Source organism: Papio anubis, chromosome 11 (genome assembly GCF_008728515.1).
Source record: "Papio anubis isolate 15944 chromosome 11, Panubis1.0, whole genome shotgun sequence".
NCBI lineage: Eukaryota > Metazoa > Chordata > Mammalia > Primates > Cercopithecidae > Papio > Papio anubis.
This window is the reverse complement of record NC_044986.1, coordinates 113,875,411-113,897,881: the sequence shown is the minus strand read 5'-3', so window position 1 is coordinate 113,897,881 and position 22,471 is coordinate 113,875,411. Positions and strand designations below refer to the sequence as shown.

The 22,471-nt window shown below is 45.1% G+C and overlaps 2 protein-coding genes across 9 annotated transcripts in view; one reads left to right on the top strand and one right to left on the bottom strand.

Moving 5' to 3' along the window:
- The window catches only part of NUDT5 (nudix hydrolase 5), a 27,976-nt gene extending 5,680 nt beyond the window's left edge, over positions 1 to 22,296 (bottom strand). For 3 of the 7 annotated variants that reach the window (XM_009213973.3, XM_009213974.3, XM_009213976.4), the window contains exons 1-6: positions 21,919 to 22,033; positions 12,667 to 12,770; positions 6,831 to 6,925; positions 5,532 to 5,581; positions 4,255 to 4,362; positions 448 to 543 (exon numbers count right to left, since the gene is read on the bottom strand). In XM_009213973.3, coding sequence (XP_009212237.1) covers positions 448 to 543; positions 4,255 to 4,362; positions 5,532 to 5,581; positions 6,831 to 6,925; positions 12,667 to 12,729 — 412 coding nt within the window. In that variant the 5' untranslated portion in view covers positions 12,730 to 12,770; positions 21,919 to 22,033. Of the gene's footprint in view, positions 1 to 447; positions 544 to 4,254; positions 4,363 to 5,531; positions 5,582 to 6,830; positions 6,926 to 11,352; positions 11,421 to 11,752; positions 11,846 to 12,666; positions 12,771 to 21,918 lie in introns of those variants that run through there. The other 4 variants (XM_017962548.1, XM_009213975.2, XM_003903389.3 and 1 more) reach the window with 4 other exon arrangements.
- Positions 22,115 to 22,471, top strand: part of CDC123 (cell division cycle 123) — a 54,783-nt gene continuing 54,426 nt past the window's right edge. The window contains exon 1 of one of the 2 annotated variants that reach the window (XM_003903388.4): positions 22,115 to 22,471. In XM_003903388.4, the coding sequence (XP_003903437.1) occupies positions 22,398 to 22,471 (74 nt within the window). In that variant the 5' untranslated portion in view covers positions 22,115 to 22,397. The other variant, XM_009213972.3, reaches the window with a different exon arrangement.

Sequence of the window (22,471 nt, the reverse complement as noted above, 5' to 3'; positions counted from 1 at the left end):
TGATCTCGGCTGACTGCAACCTCTGCCCTCTGGGTTCAAGTAATTCTCCTGCCTCAGTCTCCTGAGTAGCTGGGATCACAGGTGTGTGCCACCTGGCTGATTTTTGTATTTTTAGTAGAGATGGGTGGGCTTTACCATGTTGGCCAGGCTGGTCTCGAACTCCTGACCTCAGGTGATCCACCTGCCTTGGCCTCCCAAAGTGCTGGGAATACAGGCGTGAGCCACTGCACTCAGCCAAAAGGCAATTTAATTTCATTAACTCTCCCCCAACTTCAGGCCCTTCTGATTCCAGTTTCCTCCTGGGCGGGGAGATTCACTTACACTCGGTGACCAGTCCTAATCTATGATTTCTCTTCAGTGAATTCTGAGCATAAAGAATTCCCAAATAATCCATCCCTTCCCACACTGAGGAATCTATCGCTTGGTGAATTTTCAAGTACTACCAACCTGGAGAACATTCGGCAACGTCCCCTTTGTAGCCGGTTTCTTCCTCAAGCTCCCGGAGAGCAGCTGCTTCTGGGGTTTCACCGTCGTCTATGAGACCTGTAAGTTCCAATCATTGGTATGATGGGAGCGGGAAATCCGGTTCTTTGAACCCCTCATTCTTCTTCTTCTTCTTTTTTTTTTTGAGATGGTGTCTCGCTCTGTTGCCCAGGCTGGGGTGCAGTGGTGCGATCTCGGCTCACTGCAACCTCCGCCTGTCCAGGTTTAAGCAGTTCTCTGCCTCAGCCTCCAGAGTAGCTGGGATTACAGGCACCTGCCACCATGCCTGGCTAATTTTTTGTAATTTTAGTAGAGACGAGGTTTCACCATATTGGCGTCTCACCGTTTTGGCCAGGCTGGTCTTGAACTCCTGACGTCATGATCCACCGGCTCGGCCTCCCAAAGTGCTGGTATTACAAGTGTGAGCCACCGCGCCTGGCTGAACCCCTCATTCTTCTAACACAGTTGCTACTGCATTGCGTTAGAAGAATCAGAGCACTGTGAAAAGCGGCCTTACAGAGAAACCTGAGGATTGGAACTCTTTTTTTTCTTCGAGTCTCACTGTCGCCTAGGCCGGAGTGCAGTGGTGCAATCTTGGCTCACTGCAACCTCTGCCTCCTGGGTTCAAACGATTCTCCTCCCTCAGCCTCCCGAGTAGCTGGGACCACAGGTACACACCACCACGCCCGGCTAATTTTTGTACTTTTTGTAGAGGCTAATTTTGCATTTTTAGTCTCGCCATGTTGGCCAGGCTGCTTTCGAACTCCTGGCCTCAAGTGATTCACCCGCCTCAGCGTCCCAAAGTGCTGGGATTACAGGCTTAAGCCACCGTGCCTAGCTTGGAATTTTTATAGAAACAAAAAGGCAAAGAATATAGCTCTGAGCAGATGAATCAGATTCTGATGGCATCACCCAGTCATCCTAGTCAGACCCAGATCCTTCATGATCCTTCCTGACCATCTCCACGCTGCTCTGCACAGCACAGGAAGCATCTGTGAGATGTGACTTGGTGGTGGCCAACTGGCTTAGGCTTGGGAGCTTGCTGTGTGACTGCAGCACAGGAAGCCGGTTCATATTCTGCTTCCTTACATGTAGGATGCTGTCAGCATCACCTGTCTTGTCTTCCTCCCAGTAAAACACTGAGGCCCAGGAATGAAAGGCCAGAAAGGAGCAAACTGGTGGACGTCAGGGGACTCCCATGGCCACTGTGAGGAGTGAACAGAGAGGCCAAGGAAGAGGAAGGGAGCAGCAATGCAGACTCTTGTTTCCTGAAAGGAATGAAATATAATGAGGCTGATCACACCTGTAATCCCAACACTGGGAGGCCAAGGTGGGTGGATCACCTGAGGTCAGGGGTTCGAGACCAGCCTGGCCAACATGGTGAAACCCTGTCTCTACTAAAAAACAAAAAAATAGCCAGGTGTGCTGGTGCGCACCTGTAATCCAGCTACTCGGGAGGCTGAGGCAGGAGAATTGCTTGACCCTGTTAGGCGGAGGTTGCAGTGAGCTGAAATCGTGCCATTGCACTCCAGCTTGGGCAACAAAAGCGAAACTCCATCTCAAAATAAAAAAAAAAAAATTAAAAAAAAAAAAAAAAGAAAAACTCAGGCTGGGTGCAGTGGCTCACGCCTGTAATCCCAACACGTTGGGAGGCTGAGGCAGGAGGATCACTTGAGGCCAGGAGTTTGGGGCCAGCCAGGGCGACAAAGCAAAAGCCCATCTCTACACAAAATTTAAAAATTAGTCGAATGTGGTGATGCACGCCTGCAGACCCAGCTACCCAGGAAGCTGAGGCAGGAGGATCACTTATGCCCAGAAGGTTAAGGCTGCAGTGAGCTGTGACTGTACCACTGCACTCCAGCCTGAACAACAGAGCTAGACATAGTCTCAAAAAAAGAGCCCGGGCATGGTGGCTCACACCTGTAATCTTAGCACTTTGGGAAGCTGAGGTGGGCAGATCACTTGAGCCAAGGAATTTGAGATCAGCCTGGGCAACATGGCGAAACCCCATCTTTACAAAAAATAGAAAAAATGAGGTGGAAGGATCACCTCAGCCCGGGGAGGTTGAGGCTGCAATGGGCTGTGATGGTGCCAGAGCACACCAGCCTCAGCAACAGAGACCCCATCTCAAAGAAAAAAGAAAAAGTCAGAGAATAAATTATTAATGTTAATATTAAAAGTAATTAAATAGCCTGGCCAGGTGTGGTGGCTCAGGCCTGTAATCGCAGCACTTTGGGAGGCTGAGACCAGCCTGACCAACATGGAGAAACCCCGTCTCTACTAAGAATACAAAATTAGCCAGGCGTAGTGGCACAAGCCTGTAACCCCAGCTACTCAGGAGGCTGAGGCAGGAGAATCCGGGAGGTGCAGGTTGTGGTGAGCCAAGATCACGTCATTGCACTCCAGCCTGGGCAACAAGAGCAAAACTCTGTCTCAAAAAAAAAAAAAAAAAAAGGTAATTAAATAGCCTTCAGTAAAATGGTGAGGAAATGAGAAAAATGATAGTTGTTAACCATATGTTACCACTGGCTGGCCTTTTAAAATATAAAACCTTGGCTGGGTGTGGTAGTTTAGGCCTGTAATCCCAGCACTTGGAGAGGCCAAGGCTCTTCATTTTATTTACTTCATAATGCTTTTGTTGTTATTGTTGTTTTAATAATAAAGTCATAGCCAGTCCATTTGGAAGAATAGGAGCTAACAGAGGCTGGGCACGGTGCCTGTAATCCCAGCACTTTGGGAGGCCAAGGTGGGCAGATCACCTGAGGTCAGGAGTTTGAGACCAATCTGGCAAACATGATGAGAGCCCATCTGTACTAAATATACAAAAATTAGCCGGGCGTGGTGGCTCATGCCTATAATCCCAGCTACTAGGAAGCTGAGGCAAGAGAATCTCTTGAACCCGGGAGGTGGAGGCTGCAGTGAGCTGAGATTGTGCCACCACACTGTAGCCTGGACAACAGAGCAGGACTCCGTCTCAAAAAAGAAAAAAAAAAAATAATAACAATATACCACTAATAATAAATAGATGAGATTTAATCTCTTTAGATGGGAATAATCCAATAAAGTCCTACAATAATATTAGGCAATAAATTCTTCAGAGTTTTAATTACTGTGCAATGGAAAAAAATATTCTAGCTGAAATGAAGAATCTCCTTAGCCTGTTTCCACACAACAGAGCAAACTGTCTTCTCCATTCATATTTCTTGGAGTTACGAGCCTGGCCTAGGCTGGGCATGGTGGCTCACGCCTGTAATCCCAACACTTTGCGGGGCGAAGGTGGGTGGATCACCTGAGGTCAGGAGTTTGAGACCAGCCTGGGCAACACGGTGAAACCCTGTCTCTACTAAAAATACAAAAAAATTAGCTGGGCGTGGTGGCACGTGCCTGTAGTCCCAGCTACTCGGGAGGCTGAGGCAGGAGAATCACTTGAACCCAGGAGGTGGAGGTTGCAGTGAGTTGAGATCACGCCACCACACTCCAGCCTGGGTGATACAGCGAGACTCCGTCTCACACAAAAAAAAAAAAAAAAAAAAAAAGGCTGGAGGCAGCATTGCCAAGAGGAGGGTGGGATGGTGGGAGGTGGCCTTGTGTCACCTTCACGGGTTCAGAGGGTTGTTGGGGTGTCCTGGGGGCCCCGCTACGAAATGGTTTAGTTTTACTTAAAACCACAAGGACAGATTAAAAACTGCAGAGCTGAGCTTTGCGATTCTCAGGCTTTACCGTGGTTCAGGCCAACATCCCTAAGCAGCAATTGGATGCTGAGTGACTCACCTGCAGGGAACTCTATGCAGTAGCCCCCCATTGGTGGCCGGAACTGTTTCACCAGAACGATACACTCGTAGTGAAGCGTTCTCTGCAGCACGGGGATGACTGCGACACCTGTCACCAGGAAATGGAACCAAGGAAATCCCTAATGAGAGGTCAGCAATGCCAGCACCTTGTTCAGCGCAAGCTAATGAAAACCCCAGACTTGAAGCAACTCCGCTTTAATCTACAATACTGGCAGTGAATCTTGGAAGCTATTTTTAAAATGTAATTAAAAATAATCACTTCTATGTTGTTTATACTTTCTTTTTTCAACAAAAAGCCTGTTTAATTGTCAGTTTCTTAAAACGAAAATCAGAACTAAAACGAAACACTTCCTACAGGTTCAAGGATGTAAGGTTGCCAGCTACACCACCCTTCCACAGAGCCACTTCCCAGCATGTGGCAGCCCTACCACTGGTGAGGCCACAGCCGTCCCCGTGCTCCTGGGCCAACCTCGAGCAAGAAATCAAGTAAGCTCCACTGTGTGCAATACATGCTAGCAAGACTGACTTTCCAGTTCTAGAGTAAAAGACCTTTTCTCTCACATTATTTGGCCTTCCTTAAAACATAAAAACGACTGGGTTTCAGAAAACACAAAGTACCCAGGAGGGTCCCCTGGCTCCACATAGCTTCCCGTCTGTGAAGCCAGCAGCTGCGGCACAGCGACTGTTGGCTTCCAGCAAAAACGGAAACCAAAACCAAAGGGGAAAATCAGAAAAGCCTAGTGCCCAACTTCCCCTCGACCGGAGGGATTCTCAGGATTGTTTGTGGGCTCTCTGCAGTCAAGGCATTCATGCCTGGAGGGGAGGGTGAATGGAACAGGCTTTGCCCAATTAATTCCATGTCCTCATCAACCTGTAAAGCAAGTGGTCCCTAAGCATAAAAGTGTGCCAAGTAACTTTTCCAAACTAAAGGCTCTCACCTAGATCCTTCGAACGGGACACAAGGATTTCTAGAGTCATAACACGTCTAGACGCAGTGTGTGGCTTCGAACTATATTGATTTACATTTAGTTATAAACATAGGACAACTTCCCCTCAAAACACTGTTCTGAGCTTAGATAGCAGAAGCCAGAAGTTACTTATAAAGAAAGCTTAATTTAGTTACATGGTGCGGCAAAAACTAACAGGAGATTTAAAGACACAACACAATAGGAGTTAACTTGGTTCCGCTGAAAACCCTCTTAGGGTCACAAGTGCTGACTTCCTCTCTAAAGGGTTGGAACAGGTTTGCACTCCTACCATCTGCAGTCTGCTCTTTCCTGGTTGTACGTTTCACCGATTCCCAAGTTCTGTTCAGGCAGAGAAGAAAGAGAAAGTCGTTAGTGCTAAAGAGGAGAATTTTCTTAGGTTTTCTGTGTACAACCAGAACGTCTTAAATTCAGTGCATGCAAATGTACTCATGATATTGGTCAAGAAGACCACAGCAATAAAGGTCTGCATTAAAAAAGCTAATTCTGCTTTCCTATAGCTTCTGAAAATTAACAACGAAAACTCTTGCCACCCTACACCTCACCCTCTGGGTGCCCCAGAAACAGAAAGCCTGCTGAGCATGTGAGCTGCCGCTTTCTCAGAACATTTTAGTTTGGACCCTATGTCTCTGGGCAAGGAGCACAGCCAGTGATGGATTAATAAGCAGGTAATGCAAATGAAGCTGTAGGAAAAGGCTCGCCCTGTCTCTAAGAACAAAAGCTACTGTGGACAACGTGAACTATTGAGATTTTTCTATCATTTCACTTTTTAAAATATGTGACCTAAAATACACAATTTAAGAAGGAAGAACCTTCCCATTTATTAATGGAAGAATTATTAAATGTAGGCAAGTGTGAGATCTTATCTAGAAAAAGTGGGCTGAGTAACAGTACAGTCCTGCTCTCTTGTATGGCTTTGTTCCTGGTGAGCTATTGGTTTCTGACTGGTACCCAACTCAGTTTCTGGGTAGCATCCATGCTATTGTACCTTCTGGCCTTGGAACATGGGGCCCAGTTGCACAGGAAGCCCAGTTACTGAATCAATTATGCAGCTTAAAGGGGTGAGGCATAAAAGGAACATTCCCCCTTCACTCTCTCCTCCCTACAGTAGAAAAAGCAGTGGTAAGAGACCGGAGTGGAGAAGCAAACAATTTTAGGATCTCTTTTAAAGGAAGTGAGACATGTGGGTGTCTCTGGGGCTTGGGATAAAAAGGAGTTACCACCTGTATCTCAATAGTAAGAGTTCCAAGATACCCTCCTCGGAAGAACACTCCTGCTCATGCTTTCTATCTGGCTGTCCTTAACATTGGGACCTTGTCATATTTCCATTAAAATTGTTCAAATATTTAATCTGCTTTTTAAAAAACAAAACAAAAAGACTGTCTGGAAATTATAGGTCTTTCAGCATCGTACCCAAATTCTGAAGGGCAAATATGTCGAAATGAACACAGGAAAATCAAACAGACTTCTATGACAACTCACAGCCGCCCAACATTCCTGTTAGTAGCAAGGAGCTGACCAACAAGCAATGCTGGTAAGTAAATCATACAGATTGCAAGAGATGAAACACCTTTTGGCATAGCTCTCTCTGCTGCCTCCTAAGGTTAGTCCTAAAGACTGAAGAAGACAGTGCTGGGAAAAGCACTGAAGGTCCCATCCCAAACACTAGGAATAAGGGAAACAAAAAGAGGAGCATCATTATCGTGGTTAAGGTGAAGGAAATAAGCAGTAACGAGCCGTAAATCACGAGCGATAAAACAGAAATGCATTGATAAGAAATCGTGAAACAAGACTGCCCCGTGAGAGCTCCAACTGTAGAGGGCCTGTGAGATGCGCACCTGGCTGGAAGTCCGCTCTTAGTCTCTGCCTGCCTACCAGCTGGGCCCAGAGCGCCAGCCTCCTGGAGACTCTTCTCTCCTTTGTAAAAAGCAGGAAGGAGTAGGTTACCTCCAAAACCTCTTCTAGCTTTAGGATTCTGCTTCCAGTGAGATCATCCTATTCCTAGTCTCCTTTGTTACAGGAGAGCCTGCTGGCCTTCCTCCCTCTAGTTCACCAACACGAGAGGCGGGACAGTCACAGGGGGTGACTTCGGCACTGTCTTCAATGTCAATAAAGACACACACTACTGGAATATTTTTATATTTCTAAAATCAACCCCACATCCCCTTTCATGAATGAGATGGTGGAACACAGGATTCTCTAGCTGCTGTTTTCTCTCTTAGACTTGGTCCTCTATATCCGTGGGTTCCACATTCGTGAATTCAATCAACCACAGATTGAAAATATTTCGGAAAAAAATTGATCTATATTGAACATGTCCACGCTTTTTCTTGCGTTTATTCCCTAAGCAATAGAGTACAACAACTGTTTACACAGCGTTTGCAATGTATTAGGTGCTGTGATTTCTCTAGAGATGAAGTGCATGGGAGGATGTCCGTACGTTATAGGCAAATACACACTGAATATATGCAATTTCACACCAGGGACTTGAGCATCTGTGGATTTTGGTATCTACAGGGGGGTCCTGGAACTAACCCCGACAGACACCAAGCGACAGCTGGACAAGTTGAGAATTCCTTACCTGAAATTGAGGGGCTGCAAGTGTTTCAGAGTTTGGTTTTTCAGATTTTGAAATATTTGCCTTACCCTCTGGGTCTTATGCAGGCCTTTTTGACATTTTCAACAGTACCTTTACCCCACAGAGCAGAAAATAAGCAAAAGGACCCCACAGTGAGTCATGCACGTAGGTCTCAGCCCCGTGGAGCGTGCTGCGGGGAAACCGCTGCTGGGGCGTCCGGCCTGCACACCTGCCATTTCATGACCCTCTGTGGGCGTGCCTGCGGAGGGAAGCTGCTGTGTGCGTGCAAAGGATATATCGGGCCGGGTGTGGTGGCTCATGCCTGAAACCCCAGCACTTTGGGAGGCCAAGGTAAGAGGACTGCTTGAGTTCAGGGGTTCGAGACCAGTCTGGACAACACAGTGAGACTCTGTCTCTACTAAAAAAAAAATAAAAATTAAATAAATTTAAAAAATAAAGGATATGGCTGGAGGCGGTAGCTCATGCCTGTAGTCCTAGCACTTTGGGAGGCCAAGGTGGGTGGATCACCTGAGGTCAGGAGTTTGAGACCATCCTGGCCAACAACCCTGTCTCTACTAAAAATACAAAAATTAGCCAGGTATGGTGGCACACACCTCTAGTCCCAGCTACTCGAGTGGCTGAGACAGGAGAATCGCTTGAACCAGGGAGGCAGAGGTTGCAGTGAGCTGAGACCACACCACTGCACTGTAGCCTGGGCAACAGAGCAAGACTATGTCTCAGAAAAAAATAAATAAAAAATAAAAATAAAAGGATATAGCAGAGCTGAAGGGGAGGGTCCCTTTTCCCCGGGGGGACACTGAATGCCTGTGCTGTATGCCTGTGTTTTGACTGAGCCTGTCACATGCAGTCAGGTGTGGAATTCTCCACCTGGGGCATCAGGTTGGCACTGAAAAGGTTTTGAATTTTGCAGAATTTTGAATTTTAGATTTTCAGATTAGGGCTGCTCAACTTGTACACACAGGCTTTTATATCCGGTCAGAGATAACACATCCTATAACTTACACATCGTGGCATACTAGAAAGTACAAAGATTCATTCTTCAAAGGGTAACATTCTGGTATGAGATATTAGTGCTTTACGTAAGTCCTCTTCAGAGGCCAGGAAAAAAAACCTATGTATGCAAGAATGGACATGACCATGCTATAAATATGGTAATTTGGTGGATTTTACAGCCTATTACCAATCTACTGAAACGGATATTCTGGAAGTGAGACTTCATCCTATTTTCAGAAAAGTCCTCATGTGATTCTGATGTACATCCCTGATTAGGAAATGCAGGAAGGGCAGAAGACCAGTCAGGCGAAGAGATAAGCTGGTGCGAATACATCTTTTTTTTTTTTTTTTTTTTTTGAGATGGAGTCTCACTCTGTCGCCCAGGTTGGAGTTCAGTGGTGCGATCTTGGCTCACTGCAATCACCACCTCCTGGGCTCAAGCAATTCTCCCGTCTCAGTCTTGCCTGAGTAGCTGGGATTACAGGTATGTGCGACCACGTCCGGCTAATTTTTGCATTTTTAGTAGAGATGGGGGTTTCACCACCATGTTGGCCAGGCTGGTCTCGAACTCCTGACCTCAAGTGATCCACCTACCTTGGCCTCCCAAGTGCTGGGATTACAGGCGTGAGCCACTGTGCCTGGCCTCAAATACATGTTTAGACTCATTAGAGTTGAGGGCTATGTTTTGTGTTATAAACTTAATTTGATAGGAAAAAGAGAACCAAACTGTATCACTATACATTGGGTTCCAACCTCTCTATAGTTTCACAGATAAAAATACATCTGAACATACGGTGCTCCCTAAGACTTGGGCCTTGCCACATTTCTGTATTGGGTTTGGGCCCTACTTATTTCATACATTTAGTTTTCCATATCAAACTCACTTGGCATTTTAAGTGAAGAGTTACAGTCTTTCATGGTTGATGGATCATACTGTGCTTAGCTTTCTTACTGCTGGTTTTAATTCAACAGTGCTATCTATCTCTTAGTATATTCCCCACAGCTCTCCTACAAAAGGCCTTCTCAAGGGCTTTGCTAGTTTAGTAGACAGATATCATCAAAATTGTTTACTGGCAAGTCCACGTATTTGCATCTTGATGATCTATTTCATCACAAGGAAACCATGTACTCTTACTGGATCACTTTGCAAATGGAGTTTTCATATTGATGGATTTGTATCATGTGATCTGGTTACTAAATTTCGTTCTCATTCTGTTGTGCTCCTTTTCATATTTCACTAAGTAAAAAATTTATTTTCACACTATTTTCTTCTGAGAGTTTACCGTATCAAAAGATTACTATGCAAAAATCTGGAAAGTAAAAGAAAAAGGGTTAACCACATAGCTTTTTTCTCATTGTGCTACAGTTTTCCTTCCGGCTTTTTCTTACACATTATTTGGCAGAGTTTGAAAAGCATATACACACTTTGCGACTTTGTTATCAACTTTGGAAGTTTTCCCGTATTGCTAGGTTGTCTTCAGAATCTGCTTTTTAGACAGCTGCAGAGATTTTACCAAGGCAATACGCTGTAACAATTCATTTCCTATTTTTAAGATATTTAGGTTGCTTTCAGTTTTTCTGTCTTTTAAATTTTGGGTGAACATTTTCTATACATAAATTTAATTCTGAATACTAATTTACTTAATATTTTCTTTTGCTGTTGGGTTTTTGTTTTTTTTTTTTTTTGAGGCAGAGTCTCAGTCTGTCACCCAGGCTGGAGTGCTATGGTGCGATCTCAGCTCACTGCAACTTCCACCTCCCAGGTTCAAGCAATTCTCCTGCCTTAGCCTCCCAAGTAGCTGGGACTACAGGTGTATGCCACCACGCCCAGCTAATTTGTGTATTTTTAGTAGAGATGGGGTTTTGCCATGCTGCCTAGGCTGGTCTTGAACTCCTGACCTCAACAGATTCGCACCCCTGCTTGGCCTCCCAAAGTGCTGGGATTACAGGCGTGAGCCACCACACCTGGCCCTTAACACTTTGTTAAAACTGGGATTACTAGGTCAAAGGGTACAATATTTTTAGGGCTATTGATACATATTATGATATAGGGTGTACAAAATGTTTTTTCCTGATTTGCATTTCCATGAGGCAGGCGCACATACCTCAAAATTAGCAATGTTGTTGTTTTCTCTTTATTTCTTCTAATTTAGAAATTAAAAACTGATTCTACTAGAAGGAAGCAACATGTATGGTTAATTATTCTGTCGCCTTATCAGCTTAAATTAGGTTTGGCCCAAAAGTTTTAGGTCTATACTTGTCTACTTAGGGAGAATGGTATTAAAATAGTTTTCTGATTAGTTATTGTAACACATTTACAACCCAATTTTATTTAGCAATTATAAATGATCCAAACATCCTAACACTGGAAAAACAGCTAAATTAGATTCTTTATTTAAAACAGTTTACAAAAAAGAAAACATCAAAGTTTATGTAAAACACTCAACGGATAACCTGAGAACCCAAATAATGGACATTTTATAAGAAAAAAAAAGTTTACCTAGTTTTACCAGTAGGATCCATGTACGTTGTTTTTTCAAGCTTGACCCATTTTCCTTCTGAAATTAACTAAAAGGATATCAGATAATAAGTTGGGAAACCTTCAAACCAAGCTGTTTTTATCTAAAAGGGTTTTTTCTTTCACATTTCCTCTGTCCTTCCCCAGACTCCCAATAATCATGTTTCCTTCCCAATAACTTGTGGGCACGTTTTTCAGTTCAGAGTAGGTAGGTATTCAGGGTTGTTTTTTTTAAAGGGCCTTTCTGCTTCTTTTTGAAATTTCTTGGGGTTAGTGGTAACAGGTGAAAAGAAATGACAGTCTAAAAACTTCCGGGAGTTGGTGGCGAGGGTGGGGCATGGAGGTAACCGGAAGGGAGCACATAGGGTGAGGGTCTCCTGACCTGGGTGCATACAACACAGGTGAGTTTAGTATGTAGAAACGGCCATCTCTAGACACTGGTATTTTCCTGTCAGTGATGACACAGGAAGGCGGACTGTGGGGAAACAAGGTCCGGGATTGGATCTCCTATCATGACACACGGGTTTCTCACCCAACCGCAGCCGGACACCCCAGGTTCCTTCTGCCTAGACATTGGGGAGTTCTGGTGTTGAAGACTAACTTACCTATGGCACTATACTGAACTGAGAGGAAAGCGTCACTGCGTATAAAGCAGTAACCTTTTTCCTACTATCCTATCTTTCACTTCTTGCCAGCAGCAACCTAATAATTCTCAGCAGATCTGTTCACAGACAACATGGAAAGATTTTTAAATCAAAAGGAATTCCAGAAAGGTGTCAAGATCAGAGTTCCAAGATGAAGGATTTAAAATTTATCCACTGCAATGGTTCCTGCAGGAAAAGACTTTTAAAGCTAAATTGAATAACACACAGACATACATTGGTTCTAGAACTCATTGGAATTTAGACTACAATTAACAACGTCGGTTTTTATTGTTCTTAAACCCTCATGTTGCGACCATAAACAACCAAGTTGTGACAACTACATATGAAATACCTCAGTCCTCAACTGCATATATTCTTTCTTCTTCTATCTCGGGAAACACAGTAAGGATTAAGAATTTTTCTGTTAAGAGCCCAAATCTACCTAGAGTCTCAATTTCACTAATACACAGACCCACTACTCCTCCCACACAAGAGCAAAATGTGCCCGAGCCCAAAAAAGGGAGTAGGAAAAATCTTCATGACCTTCTTCAAGAATGAAAAACCACCATTTGTAACCACAAACAGCCTATGTATTTCTATTAAACTCAGATTCATGTGGGGGAGGGAAAGGAAAGTGAAAACCAAGTTATACCTCCTCTGAAATAATATATTGTTTGCCATTCTGAGAAGATTCCGTTGGTTCTTGGCTCTCCATTTCCAAACCAGTCTTTACAGCCCTCAGGTGAGAAGTTCACCCTGCAAGATAACGAGATTTGTTTAGGCTAAAATTATTTTTCTGAATTAAACATTAGTCCCCAGGCCACTAGTCAAAGTACTTAAATAGCAAAAAATTCATCTACCATCAACGCTGCCTGTCTCAGTATGTGAGGGAACTGCCACAGGTGGAAACGTGAACAGGGAGGCCTGGGGATAAGGCAGGAAGTGACAGCAGTCCCAGTCACACTCAGCCACACCAGCCAAGTTCCTGCCGTGCCTGTTCTAGGCACTCAGAGGTCGACGTTCTTCATCAGATTTTTCTTTCTTTTTTTTTTTTTTTTGAGAGTCTCACTCTGTCGCCCAGGCTGGAGTGCAGTGGCACGATCTCAGCTTACTGCAACCTCCGCCTCCTGGGTTCAAGAGATTCTCGTGCCTCAGCCCGAGTAGCTGGGAGTATAGGTGTAGGTCACCATGCCTGGATAATTTTTATATTTTTAGTAGAGATGGGGTTTCACCACGTTGGCCATGCTGGTCTCGACCTCCTGACCTCAAGTGATCTGCCCTCCTTGGCCTCCCAAAGTGCTGGGATTACAGGTGTGAGCCACCACGCCCAGCCTGATTTTTCTGACTCCGAATCTTAAATTCTTTCCAAGGGAAGACAGCAGAAAGATTATTTATCACTCTCCATGTCCACCTCTCAGTCTTTTATCCATCCTTTACACCTAACTTTACTTATTTTTTGAGATGTAAGATCTCATTCTGCTGTACAGGTTGGAGTGCAGTGGCGAAATCATGGCTCACTGTAGCCTCTACCTCCCAAGCTCAAGTGTTCCTTGCATCTCGGCCTCCTGAGTAGCCGGGATTACAGGTGCATGCTACCACAGCCAACTAATTTTTTAAACTCTTGGTAGAGGTGGGGTCTCACTATGTTCTGCAGGCTGGTGTCAGACTCCTGGGCTCAAGCGATCCTCCTCCCGCCTCGGTGTCCCAGAGTGCTGGGATTACAGGCATGAGCCACTGTCCTCACCTCCCCAGTTACTTTTAAGTTTCGGCAGCTATCAAAGTCATAGTTGCAGAGAAAGGATCGGGTAGTACTACAAGTTCTGTTACGAATAGAGCAGGCCCTTATCCCATTTATTGTATATTATTATTTCCTCTTTCTTTATTCCTTCATTTTTGGACCCTGCCTGTCCGAAGGTCAAAGTCTTTTTTTGTTACCCACATGGTTGATAATTTAGCTGTATATAGAATTATAGGCCCAAAGCCAATTTTCTATGAAACTGGAAGGCATTGCTTAGTTGTCTTGCTTCTGATGCTGCTGTTGAGAAGTCCAAAGCTATTCTTATTCTTCATCTTTTTGCCATGTCCTCTGTTTTCCTCCTCTGGAAGCTTGTAGTTCTTCACACTTTCATGTTCATGTTATTGTACTGGGAAGTCAAGTGGGTCCTTTCCATCTGGAAACTTCTTACTATGCTTCTTTACAAGGAATTTTTCTTGAATGACTTCACTGTTAATTTCCTCCCCTGTGTTTTCTCTGTTGTTTAAGAACTGTTACTTAGACCAGGCACAGTGGCTCACACCTGTAATCCTAGCCCTTTGGGAGGTGAAGAGTCTGAGACCAGCCTGGGTAACATCGGGCGTGGTGGTGGGCACCTGTAGTCCCAGCTACTCAGGAAGCTAAGGCAGGAGGGTGACTCGGACCCAGGAGTTTCGGGTTGCAGTGAGCCGAGATCACACCACTGCACTCTTACGTTCCACGGTTCTCTAACCTATGCCACCTAACTTCAGCTTCAAGGAAAATACAGCCCACCCAGCATCAATTCTCTTCCCAACTGTCTTAGAAGAAAAAGTGAGTCTGCTCTTTGTTTCTTCTAGGACTTAAAGTAATCGTACTACCCATCTGATCTTCAATGTGTACCCGAGACAGCAAGCTTCCCTATCCTAAAATACAATCGATAACAAACAAACTGTATGGATCTTCATCAAGTGCCTTTACAAATCAAGTATCTGACTATCACAGGTAACCTGGCTGAGTCCCCTGTGGCCAACCTGTGAAAGGTGAGATGATGCGTTAGAAGAGTGGCGGTGAGGCCGGGCACGGTGGCTCACGCCTCACACCTGTAATCAAGAGCACTTTGGGAGGCCAAGGCAGGTGGATCACGAGGTCAAGAGATGGAGACCATCCTGGCCAACATGGTGAAACCATCTCTACTAAAAATATAAGATTGGCTGGGCGTGGTGAGGCGCACCTGTAGCCCCAGCTACTGGGAAGGCTGAGGGAGAAGAATGGCTTGAACCTGGGAGGCAGAGGTTGCAGTGAGCTGAGATCACGCCACTGCACTCCAGGCTGGTGACAAAGTGAGACTCCGTCTAAAAAAAAAAAAAAAAAAACAAGGGGGCGGTGGGTGGGACAAAGATCCTCTCCCTCCTGGACCTCACTTTCTAGTGAGGAGAAAGGAGAAACATTGAGGAAGAACAAAAATTTATGTCAAGTGACTCAGCGTTTCATGAGAAAGATTAAAAAGGATGAGAAGTGTGGGGAAGATGGAAAGAGTAATCTACATGGAGTGATCAGGCAAGGCCTGTTGAATTTGGTGACTTCAGAATGGAGACCTGAAGGTAATAAGGAAGTAAGCCACGTAGAAGTTTAAATACTTAGAGACAGTCATTTAGCATATTGAAACCTGCAGCCCTACTAAGGAAACAGGCACTTTTTCCTTTGAAAGTACCACGGATGATAATTTATTAGGTAAACATTTTTTTTTTTGAGATGGAGTTTCGCTCTTGTTGCCCAGGCTGGAGTGCAATGGCGTGATCTTGGCTCACTGCATCCTCTGCCTCCCAGATTCAAGCGATTCTCCTGCCTCAGCCTCCTGAGTAGCTGGGATTACAGGCTCCCACCACTGCGCCTGCCTGATTTTTATATTTTTAGTAGAGATGGGATTTCGCCATGTTGGGCAGGCTGGCCTCGAACTCCTGACCTCAGGTGATCCGCCTGCCTCGGCCTCCCAAAGTGCTGGGATTATAAGCGTAAGCCACTGCGCCTGGCCACTAATAAAGAGTATTTCTTTGGAATGCATCAGCCTCAAAGGGAAACGGTATTGTGCAGCAATCCATGGATTCTGTAATGACAAAAATGTGCAAATTCAAAAGTATATTGTTTACTATGAGATTCCCAAACATTTCAGAAGGACTATAAGAGTACCTCAGAAATTTTAAGACACAGAAAAGGAATCTTGTTTTTAGCACCATTTCAAAGGCAGAAGCCAAACAGTGCCAGTCGGGGGCTAGTCACTACCAGCAACATGCTGCAGAAAGAAGGAGAAATGAGGTTTAAATCCCATGCTTCGTACGCCAGCGTCTCCACCACTGCAACGGAGTTTGCCTTAACAGACTCAACGCTATTTCAAGATTTAAAAGCAAACTTTGATATACATTTTATCCACTTCATTAGTTAGACTTTAAGGTCATTTGCATATTGCCAGTATGTGTATGGTATGAAAAATATACATGTACACGATGTGGAGTGTTCTACAATTTCACTTATGATTGTCCTTAGTCTTTAAAGTCACAAGCTGTTTTAATTCTCATAAATCGTTTGAACTCAGTTCAGTTTGAACACTGAAGGTCTAGATGTGTTGGATGTGCAATTCTCCTGAGCACACACACAAAAAAACCCATTAATGAGGGGAAATGCTGTAAGATTTTTAGACGCCTTGCACAGTGGCAGGCAGGAGTCTCTGACTAGCTTTGAGAGCACCAGCAGTGGAAACGTCTGTGTATATACTCAGTGCACACTGACCACTATGCTTGCCCTTGAGCATGTTACAGTTTAGCAAGTACATCTGGGGCAAAGACCTGCCTCATAGACACCACCATACCACAGTGTTTTAAAGGAGGGACACAAACATCCACTTGGGAGGCAGTGAGGAAAATGATAAAGCCTTTTTTTTTTTTTTTTCAGACAGAGTCTCGATGCAACACCCAGGCTGGAGTGCAATGGCGCGATCTCGGCTCACAGCAACCTCCACCTCCCAGGTTCAATCAATTCTCCTGCCTCAGCCTCCCGAACAGCTGGGATTACAGGCCCACGCCACCACGCCTGGCTGATTTTTGTATTTTTAGCAGAGACGGGGTTTCACTGTATTGGCCAGGCTGGTTTCGAACTCCCGACCTCAAGTGATCCACCCGCCTTGGCCTCCCAAAGCACTGGGATTACAGGGGTGAGCCACTGCACCAGGCAAGATTTTTAAAAGACAGTTTGATGTAAAGACATGGCTTAGTGACCAAGAGTGCAGGGAAAGCATTACAACTAGAAGACACCACGTGAACAAAGGCAGAGACACCAGGGAAAGGGTGAGAAATGTTGAGTGTATGGCAAGCCCTTTGGTTCTCAAGCTCCTCCTCCATCTCCTCCTTTAAAAAACAAAGGAAAAGCTGGGTGCGGTGGCTCACGCCTGTAATCCCAGCACCTTGGGAGGCCGAGGCAGATGGATCACGTGGTCAGGAGATCGAGACCATCTGGCTAACACGGTGAAACCCCACCTCTACTAAAAATACAAAAATTAGCTGGGCGCGGTGGCGGGCGCCCGCAGTCCCACCTACTCAGGAGGCTGAGGCAGGAGTCCCACCTACTCAGGAGCTGGCGGGCGCCCGCAGTCCCACCTACTCAGGAGGCTGAGGCAGGAGAATGGCTTGAGCCTGGGAGGCGGAGCTTGCAGTGAGCCAAGATCCACCACTGCACCACTCCAGCCTGGGCGAGACTTCATCTCAAAACAAAAACAAAAACAACAACAAAAGAAAAACCACCACCACCAAAAAACTCCCAAAACAACTCCACATATAACGATGATGATTTGCGAACACATTTCTAAGGCCATACACAGATTTGATTGGATCTCTGCCCCCCAAAACTGCAGGCCAACAAAGCAAACAAAGCCAACTGGCATGGCACAAATTACTGTTGTGATATGAGGTAGTTTTGGGGGCCAGTGCCATGCACTGTATGTGCCTATAGTCCCAGCTACTCGTAGAGGCTGAGGTGGGAGGATCGCGTGAGCTCAGGAATTCGAGATGACCCTAGGAAACATAGTGAGACCCCATGTAAAAAAGAGACAAACAAAAAACACCAAATAAACTAATTTTGGGGTTAGCCAGCAAGTACAGCCCTCTACTGAAAGGGAGGAAGTGATTAATTTTTCACCAACTTCAGTATGCCAGTATTAGTAACAATAGCTGCATAAAGAGTTAAGTGGGAGTTTAGATTCCAGAAGTTAAACCATGAACTGAAAAGTCTGGTTGTGCAGTTGGCACCGAGGCTCATTATTCAATCACCGTACCTGAATCCCTGCCATCTGTTGAGGCTGCAAAGTGAAGCAAAAAATCCTAACAAGAAATTATATGTTGGCTAGTCTCTCCCTGATAAAGATGAATATTGTTAATATCAACAATACTCAACCAAATACAAGACGCAGGAGCCCACATCATAAGCAGAACTCCTGATTGACAAAGAGGGTCGTCAAGCAGTTGGAACAGTTTAATAATTGAATAGAGAAATCAACAAGGCACTTTGAAAGAAATGAAGTGGGAAGCTGAGGCAGGAGAATCAGTTAAACCAGGGAGGCGGAGTTTGCAGTGAGCCGAGATCATGCCAGTGCATTCCAGCACAGTGACAGAGTGAGAGTCTGTCTCCAAAAAAAAAAAAAAAAAAAAAAAAAAAAAAAAAAAAAAAAAAAAGAAATTAAGTGGAAGAGAGGACTAATTTTTTTTTTGCAGTAATAACTTATTTTATGATTGTCTTGTTAAAGTCAAGCATCAAATTGGGCATGTCTAAAGTGGCAATCTACATTCTGGCAGAAAAATTACAAAGAAAAGTCACTTGATTTAGAAGGAACAAAGAATCAAATAATTTGTAGTTATATTTAATAATTTTGGTCATAGTTAAAATTTTTTAAATTATATTTTTAAAAGATAATATTCTGGCCGGGCTCGGTGGCTCATGCCTGTAATCCCAGCACTTTGGGAGGCCAAAGCGGGTGGATCACTTGAGGTCAGGAGTTCGAGCCTGACCAACATAGTGAACCGCCCCCCGTCTCTGCTAAAAATACAAAAATTAGCTGGGTGAGGTGGCACACGCCAGTAGTCCCAGCTACTCGGCAGACTGAGGCACGAGAAAAGCCTGAACCCAGCAGGCAGCGGTTGCAGTGAGCCAAGACTGCACCCCTGCATTTCAGCCTGGGCGACAGAGGGAGACTCTGTCTCAAGAAAAAAAAGGATAATATTCTGATGTATCCTTCTTTTGTGCCATTTGCAGTAAAAAAAATTTGGGTACCCACAATTGAATTCACTTATGGGTTTTTTTTTTTTTTCTTTTCATTCTCTTCAGGTGTGGCAGTGGGGTGGGCAGGGAGGAATTAACGTTTACTGAAATTATGCCACTTGGTGATCTCCAGCAATCATTTACCAGGTGGTTTATAATCCTCACGTTTAATTCTGGTTGAGCAACAGTGAACTGACTGTAATGACCCTTGGGAAGGTGAATTGGTTACAGATGTATAGTAATGAGACTGTAAAGAACCACTTATAATAGTCCAGGCAGGACATAACAGGTCTGGCGTAGAGTGGTAGCAGTGGCAAGGTGACATTTAATTTCCATGAAAATGGTTTTAAGGGAGACTGGGACATCGGAAGAAAAAAGGGGTGATGCAGGGCTCAAATCTGTACACACTATGTTTGAGATGATGGCAGACATCCAGGTGAAGAAAACTGGCAGACAGGTGAAAATATTAATCTAGGATGATTAGTCATGCTATGGATTCAGAGAAGGAAATGTGGTTTTTCATTATTTCATTAGGAATTGCACAATAAATCTCCTCCTCCATAATCACATGATTACTGACTTTTCAGCATGCAGGAGGAAAAGCAACTATTTCCACTGTCGAAAGGTTTTACTGGAGAAACTTGATGAATACAATGATTTCATGGCTTAGTGAAGACAACCACAGTGGTTAAAATACACGGAACGCTTATTTAGCTGTATCCATTCAAAGTATTTGAGCATCTCCTATTTATAATGTCAGTTTATTTCATGCTAGTTAAATGTGTAACGAGTTACTTAAAACCAACTGTAATACTAAAAAGTCACTGAACACACTTCTAAAGTATACAGCCTGAATAAAAGGTATTTATAAAAATTCCTTCCCTGTAGTATCTATATATTTAAGCTTACAAACTTAGCTGCTTTTCTACACACAACTGCAATTCTCTATTAAAGCTTTGCAACTGCCTTAACCTCTACACTCTTTTTTTTTTTTTTTTTTCCCCGAGACAGAGTCTTGCTCTGTTGCCCGGCTGGAGTGCAGTGGCACGATCTCGGCTCATCGCAACCTCCGCCTTCCGGATTCAAGCGATTCTCCTGCTTCAGCCTCCCGACTAGCTGGGACTACAGGCATGCGCCAACACGCCCGGCTAATTTTCGTAATTTTAGTAGGGACGGGGTTTCGCCATGTTGGCCAGGCTGGACAAACTCCTAACCTCAGGTGACGCACCCGCCTCGGCCTCCCAGAGTGCTGGGATTACAGGCATGAGGCACCGCAGCCGGCCTATGCTCAAATGTTTCTTGGGCTGTTAAAGTACTGCTCCTCACAGAAGCGCTAATGTTCCCGGGATCTGTTTTCTTCCGCACATTTATTCCTATCTTCATTAGAAAACATCTGACCTAAATAAATCCCCCAGTGATGCTGACATCTCCTTCCGCTGCAATTTTTTACTTTCTAAGTCAAATCGAAACAATTATTTGAGCGACCGCTCCTGCCTGCCATTAAGTCTTTCTACCACCACTCTCCAGACATATATACAATATTGCTTCTCTCCCTCAAAACAGAAAGGACTGCATAATTCCAGATCAAGGCATAAATGAACCATTACTGTCCAATCCCCACCAACAAACTCTGCAATATTATAATCTATTTACCTCTGCTTTGAAAATGTTATTCTTTAAAGCACTGCTTCCAACTAGCCACTTAGCCAGTAACATTTTTGAGAAAAATAAAACAAAACCTAAAACAATATATATATTCCTGGGGCGAAGAGTTTCTAACTCAAAATACGCAGAGAATTCTGTTTATTATTCTAAGGAATATCCTTCTGAAGAGGCCTGCGGTCCGTGGGGCTGTTTCTAATTTAAAACTACTTAGGTGGACCAGGAAGAATGTACATTTAAGGAGATATCTTTAGACATAGATGCCTCGCACAAGCCTAAAGCTCGTAGGTAAGCGACACGACTAGGGGTTAAAAGCGGCTGGTTGGTAGGCCGGGCGCGGTGGCTCACGCCTGTAAGCCCAGCACTTTGGGAGGCTAAGGCGGGCAGATCACCTAAGGTCAGGAGTTCGAGACCAGCCTGGCAAATATGGCGAAGCCCCGTCTCTACTAAAAATACAAAAATCAGCCGGCGTGGAGGCGCGCGCGCTCTCAGCTACTCGAGAGGCTAAGGCAGGAGAATCACTTGACCCCGGGAGGCGGAGGCTGCAGTGAGCCGAGATTGCGCCACTACACTCCAGCCTGGGCACAGAGTGAGACTCCGTCTCAAATAAATAAATAAAAGCAGCTGGTTACTTCTCATTCTCTTTAACGAAACAAACAAAACTGAACTTTGCTGGGTGACAGGAGTGAAGCAAAGGAAAAAAGAAGGATAGTACAAGTTCGATTCGAATTCTTCCAGTCTTATGATTCGATCACTGCAGGAATACTGATAAAAATCTGCGTTTTTTCCAGCTTGATAACTTTTGCGAGGCGAGACTAAACGAATACAACGCTCAAAGGAGACAACTCTCCTTTTTCCTCCGCTTTCTCAAATTTACCTCTCGCCTTTTCCCTCCCAAAGTCGAACCCCCCAGGATCGTACAGGCGATATTCCCTCTGCCAAGCATTCTACTCCTCTGCAGATGCTGCAACCTTTACACTGGAACCAACACTTAGCTGTGGTGTTCCCCGCTTTCCTTACTCGGAGTAGCCCAGGCTCCTCCGCTCCAATCCCTAGTTTCCCTCTTGGGCGCCTGGACGCGTGCCCAGCCGCAGCCTGGGAGACACCGCGCGGCTGCACGCACCATGCAGATGTGCTCCCTCTCCCCTTCTACTTCTCCTCCCCAAAGAGATTTTGTGCTGTGACTGGCCTGCCCCGGTTACTTACTCCAAGATGTAGGGGTGAAGAACGGAAGAGGACGAAATAACTAGCTGGAGGCAGCAGTGTCAGCCGATGCCGGTGCCACGATTCCAGACACCGGCGCCTCTCGCGGTGCTAACAGGATGGGCGCGCGCCCTCCTCCCGGCATCCGTAGAACCCCCGCCTTTGACCTAGCTCCAGGTGATTACTTTCCGGGTCAGTGTGTGTCTAGGGCAAAGACGGAGTTGTAAACTTCTTAAAATTCCTCTCTCAACATTTCAGTAATTCCTCTTTCGAGACTAAAGCTCTTTTTGTGTGCGTGTGTGTCAAGCGTATGCCCCGGGATTCTCCTTCTCCGCTTCCCTTTCTCGGTGTTCCTTCTTGCTTTAGGGACCGGAAGAGTCCTTGAACCAAAATAGCTCGGTGGGCACTTCCGGGGCCGGAGCCCAGGGTTCCGGGAGGGTGCAAGCAGGAGAAGGAAAGGCAGCGGCGGCGGCAGCTGGAGAATGAAGAAGGAGCATGTGCTGCACTGCCAGTTCTCCGCGTGGTACCCGCTCTTCCGAGGCGTTACCATCAAGAG